This window comes from Trachymyrmex cornetzi, unplaced genomic scaffold (genome assembly GCF_001594075.2).
Source record: "Trachymyrmex cornetzi isolate Tcor2-1 unplaced genomic scaffold, Tcor1.1 scaffold122, whole genome shotgun sequence".
Taxonomy (NCBI): domain Eukaryota; kingdom Metazoa; phylum Arthropoda; class Insecta; order Hymenoptera; family Formicidae; genus Trachymyrmex; species Trachymyrmex cornetzi.
In genome coordinates this window covers 1,317,413-1,321,843 of record NW_017295784.1, presented here as the reverse complement: position 1 = coordinate 1,321,843, position 4,431 = coordinate 1,317,413, and the positions used below count along the sequence as shown (strand labels likewise).

Sequence of the window (4,431 nt, the reverse complement as noted above, 5' to 3'; positions counted from 1 at the left end):
CACGTAATTCCCAAACTAAAAATGGATATATTGGCGGTAGTGTACGGGCGACTTCGACGGTAACAGAAAAAAGGCCAGCATGGTCTCTCTCAGGTTTCTCCTTTGCTTTTGTCCTTTGTCGGTACAGTCGGAATTTCATAATTCGCTTTCTGATCATTTTTTCACTAAAGTCGATCTGTTTTATTCACAGATTGCACGAGTCCTCCGTTTTATTCGAAGTTTCGGCCGATTATCGCGCGGTGCAGCACCGCCAACGCGGTGCACAGGCCGGCGCAGAGCTCAGGACGGAAGAACATATGTTTAGCCAGTGGCGCATGCGTGGTCACCGCTTCCGCGACGTACCTAGCCATCTTTCCAGTCAAGCAAAAGTGATTGTTTTCAGTCTTAGTCTTATTTAACTGAACTTTTATTAATGTCAGAGCCACAGTCCGCGCTGTTATTACGGAAACAATTAGCAGGTATAATGTGAGCGCGGTGCGAGTGTTAAGTGTGTTTGTCGGAAGCGTGAAACGCGGCCGAACGAGAAATCGAAGTCGGTGTGACTCGCGCTTTCCAAAGGACTCCTTGCCGTCGTGCCTCGCAGGCCCGACGTTACTTCTCCGACGGCTTCGCGCTCGTCCTCGCCGTAAACCATCGTGCTGTGAATCCACGGTCACATTCGCCGCTCGTCACGTCGTCCTCGCCGGCTCGCTACGACCGCGCGCACGGGGCGTGAAAATCAATACGCTCACCCGCGGAGAGTGTGTATGCTGCGCCGTGAATAACGTTAACCTAAGCGGCGGCGTAACGTCGCCCTCGTCGTCCACGGCACGCCGCGATCTTCAAAGTTCGACTTGTCCTCCCTGTTCCCTTCCCCTCCGCCCTGTTTCCCCCTGTTTCGCCGACTAGCCGGTTCGTCGCGTGCGATGTTTCTTGCGCGGCCACGACGAGGACGAGGAGGACGAGGACGACGTCGACGTCGACGTCGATGTCGAGAGCGAAGGCCGCTCTCTTCTCTCGTGCCCGAAAATAATTGCAAGCCTCGTTATTTATAGCGTATGCGCGTCACTGCGGTCGCGCACATTTCTCCTCGTGAGCGACGGAAAAAAACATCGAGCGGAGAAGCGAGAACGAGAGAGAATAAAATAAAAATAAAAATAAAAAAAAAGTGGGAGACACAGTATAGAGATAGGGACGAGCACGAGAGCGAGCGAGCGAGCGAGAAAGCCGGAGAGAGTGCGAGGGAAAGAAAGAGAAAGAAGGAGGGAATGAAAGAGCAAGCAAAAGCGCGCCGTGCAACGACCATCGAAGGTCAGCCGCCTTCGGGCCATGCTCCCCTGTTCCAGACGAGATCGACGCCACGAAAAATGCTTCTCGGAGAGTTTCGCCTCTCTTTGTGCGACGTAGAACGGAGTCGTACTGCGTGCGCGCGCGAGAGAAAGAGAGAGTGAGAGACGGAGAAAGAGAAAGAGAGAACACCGTCGCGTCAGTAACCTCGTGCTTCGTCTCCTTCGCGCGGAGCACGTCGCGCTGACTCACCGCGCGGTTACCGTGTGGCGGCGATCTCGCACGGGCGAACTTAACCTATACGCCGCGCGTCCCGTCCTGGACACGCTGGACAGGCCGCTCGACGTGTCCAGTGCTGGCGAGATTCGCGGGAGCGTAAACATCCGCGTTCACGCGTACACATGATTGTCATCACGAATCACGCTCGGAGACGTTGCTCTTTTCCCTTTTTTTATGCTTTAGTACCTGGTAGGGAACATAACCTAGACACTTCAATGTTCTCCTCTGTAATCTGTGTCTGCATTATATTTATCTGGCAGTATTGTCACCGTCTTGATTATTTATGTCCTTCTCGAGACCTAAAAATGTTTTTTTGAATTTTTTTTCTCACTCTCGAGTAGATGTTAAGTAATAGTGAGTTTAAAGAATGATCCTTTCATGCAAGATCGACCTTGGAAAAACTGAATTTATTGTTCTTCCGAATACACACAAACACACACACACACAGACACAATATGAAACGTATTTTAGAAGATAATTTTATAGATCATCTTTAGAACAAATTGTAACTTTTTGGTGTCTCACTTGATTTATAATCTTTAACATATATGTAGATTTTTATCAGGTATTAGCTTATTTGCTTAATTTTTTCTCTTAATTATATCATTTGTTAAATTCTTTGCTAGAATTTAAAAGTTTCTTTATATATTCAAACTTAGTTCTTTTGATTTTTTTAGAACGTAAAATATCTTGGATTATTATAAAGTACAATTTACAATTGATACTTGTTAACATCATATTCACTTACCTTGTATGAATATTTTCTATATTTATGGTAATAATTTGTTTAATATTTTCAGGTACATCTTTTATTCTTAGATACTTTAGGTATAATTTGAGTAATCGTAAGACTTATGAAATGGAAGCTGTGCAATTGCCCACTGTAGCAATTGCCCACTGCCAATCACAGCGACTTCTGCATAAGGAGTTTAGGATTAGTTTTTTTTTTGAAGTGCTGTGATTGGCTGTGCGCAATTGAACCGTGGGCAATTGCCATACACTCCTATGAAATGATTTGTAGTAATATTTTTTTTCTCTTACAGAATTAAATAAAAACCCAGTAGAAGGGTTTTCTGCAGGCCTCATAGACGACAATGACATATATCGGTGGGAAGTACTCATTATTGGACCTCCGGATACATTATACGAAGGTGGTTTCTTCAAAGCACATTTACAGTTTCCAAAAGAATACCCACTTAGGCCACCAAGAATGAAATTTATAACCGAAATATGGCATCCAAATATCGACAAAAATGGAGATGTGTGTATATCTATATTACATGAACCCGGTGATGACAAATGGGGATATGAGAAAGCTTCCGAGCGGTGGTTACCAGTTCACACAGTCGAAACTATTCTGATAAGTGTTATTAGCATGCTCGCAGATCCTAATGATGAAAGCCCTGCTAATGTGGATGCCGCCGTAAGTATATAGAAAATATCATATGTAATTTTTTTTCTTTTTGTAAAAAAATAATCTTAATTTATTCTCTTTCTCTTACTGTAGAAAGAGTGGAGAGAAAGTTACACGGAATTTAAGCGAAAGGTGGCGAGGTGCGTGAGAAAGAGCCAAGAGGAGTGTTTGTAGGGGATGAACAAATATTCAAATGGAAAGACTTATTTAATTCTGGTAAGTTGCCAAAATAATTATTGAATAATTAATGAGTAAAATATTAAGTAATTATTAAATAAATAATTAATAATTATTGAATAAATTATTTTATATCTATTATTTATGACAAGGATAATATTAACCATGTTAAATAAGAATTTTCTTGGATTGTACATGTGAAAACAATAGGAAATAGGAAAATGACAACAAATATATATGTACATGTATGTATATGTATATACAAATTTATATCGAATTATTTAAGCATTAAAGATCTATTTTCGATCGTTATGGGCTTTTATTTCCTATTTTCTATTAACAATGTTGTTTGGATGATATATATATGTATAATATATGTGTGTGTGTAATATATTAACGTAGGGAAGCCGTAAGCACTGTAAGAAAGATACCGACGCTCAGCATAAAGCTAACGGATAACAGTGCCACTAAAAACGGAAAAAGCCTGACCTATCCTTATGCAGAGAGAGAAAGAGAGAGAGCAAGACAGAGCGTGTGTACGAGAGAAAAACTCACACGCCGCTCTATCATGTTTATTAAATCGCCGCCACCAACGTACGATCCGAATCCATCGAGATGGAGAACAGAGATACACACGCAATTCACCTTTTACATAATAAACAGCTAAAAAAAATTAATTTACACGTATACATAAAAATATCATCTCTGTATGATTATTACCTTAATATTAATAGTTCTTATAAAAACTTAACTCTCCCCTGCCCCTCCTATGCTCAAGAATGATCCTGAGCCCCTTTGGAAGAAACCTTGTAATTTAAAATATGTTTACGTTTATCTCAATAATAATTCCTTAGTGTGTCGTTTCGTATTTTCTTACTTTCATAAATATATATATGTATAAATAAATTTTTTTATAAAATCGAAGACGGGACACATGTAACAATCTTGTAAAATGTTTATCGAGAATGGACTACATACGACATGGTATGACATTGCGGTGAGAATAATTAATGCCGTGCGTACACGCGGTAAATGTAAAATATATATTAAATTTTCATCGAACCGTAAGTTGCCAAAATAATTAATTCTAATTCAAGTGATAATAATGATAATATTATTGTTAATGTATCAATAATTACAGTTAGTGCTCGTAACGTAATATATATGTATATGATATGGTATTCACTCTTAAACTCGTGTGCAGAGTAACGGCGCTTTCCTTACGAAGTAAACTTGCGGTTCTTTATCATCATTACAATGAAATTAAAATAATTCTTTCCTCTTAGGAAATTCGT

General features: G+C 40.4%; 1 protein-coding gene across 2 annotated transcripts; it reads left to right on the top strand.

The window, feature by feature from the left end:
• The first annotated feature begins 214 nt into the window (after positions 1-214).
• On the top strand, positions 215-4,230 carry Ube2g1 (ubiquitin-conjugating enzyme E2G 1). Of its 2 annotated transcripts, none has more exons than XM_018520798.1 (4): positions 215-458; positions 2,589-2,968; positions 3,053-3,175; positions 3,539-4,230. In XM_018520798.1, the coding sequence occupies exons 1-3, from the start codon at positions 413-415 to the stop codon at positions 3,131-3,133; spliced, it is 507 nt and encodes a 168-aa protein (XP_018376300.1). In that variant the 5' UTR covers positions 215-412; the 3' UTR covers positions 3,134-3,175; positions 3,539-4,230. The 2 variants fall into 2 exon arrangements, with proteins under 2 accessions (XP_018376300.1, XP_018376291.1); XM_018520789.1 differs by lacking the exon at positions 215-458 and adding an exon at positions 476-1,290.
• Positions 4,231-4,431: the final 201 nt, after the last annotated feature.

Coding starts and splice junctions, on each gene's coding strand:
- Ube2g1 (XM_018520789.1), top strand. CDS start 1,038: ATGCGCGTCACTGCGGTCGCGCACATTTCTCCTCGTGAGCGACGGAAA. Junction 1,291..2,588: donor CCGTGCAACGACCATCGAAG/GTCAGCCGCCTT, acceptor TTTCTCTTACAG/AATTAAATAAAAACCCAGTA. Junction 2,969..3,052: donor CTGCTAATGTGGATGCCGCC/GTAAGTATATAG, acceptor CTCTTACTGTAG/AAAGAGTGGAGAGAAAGTTA.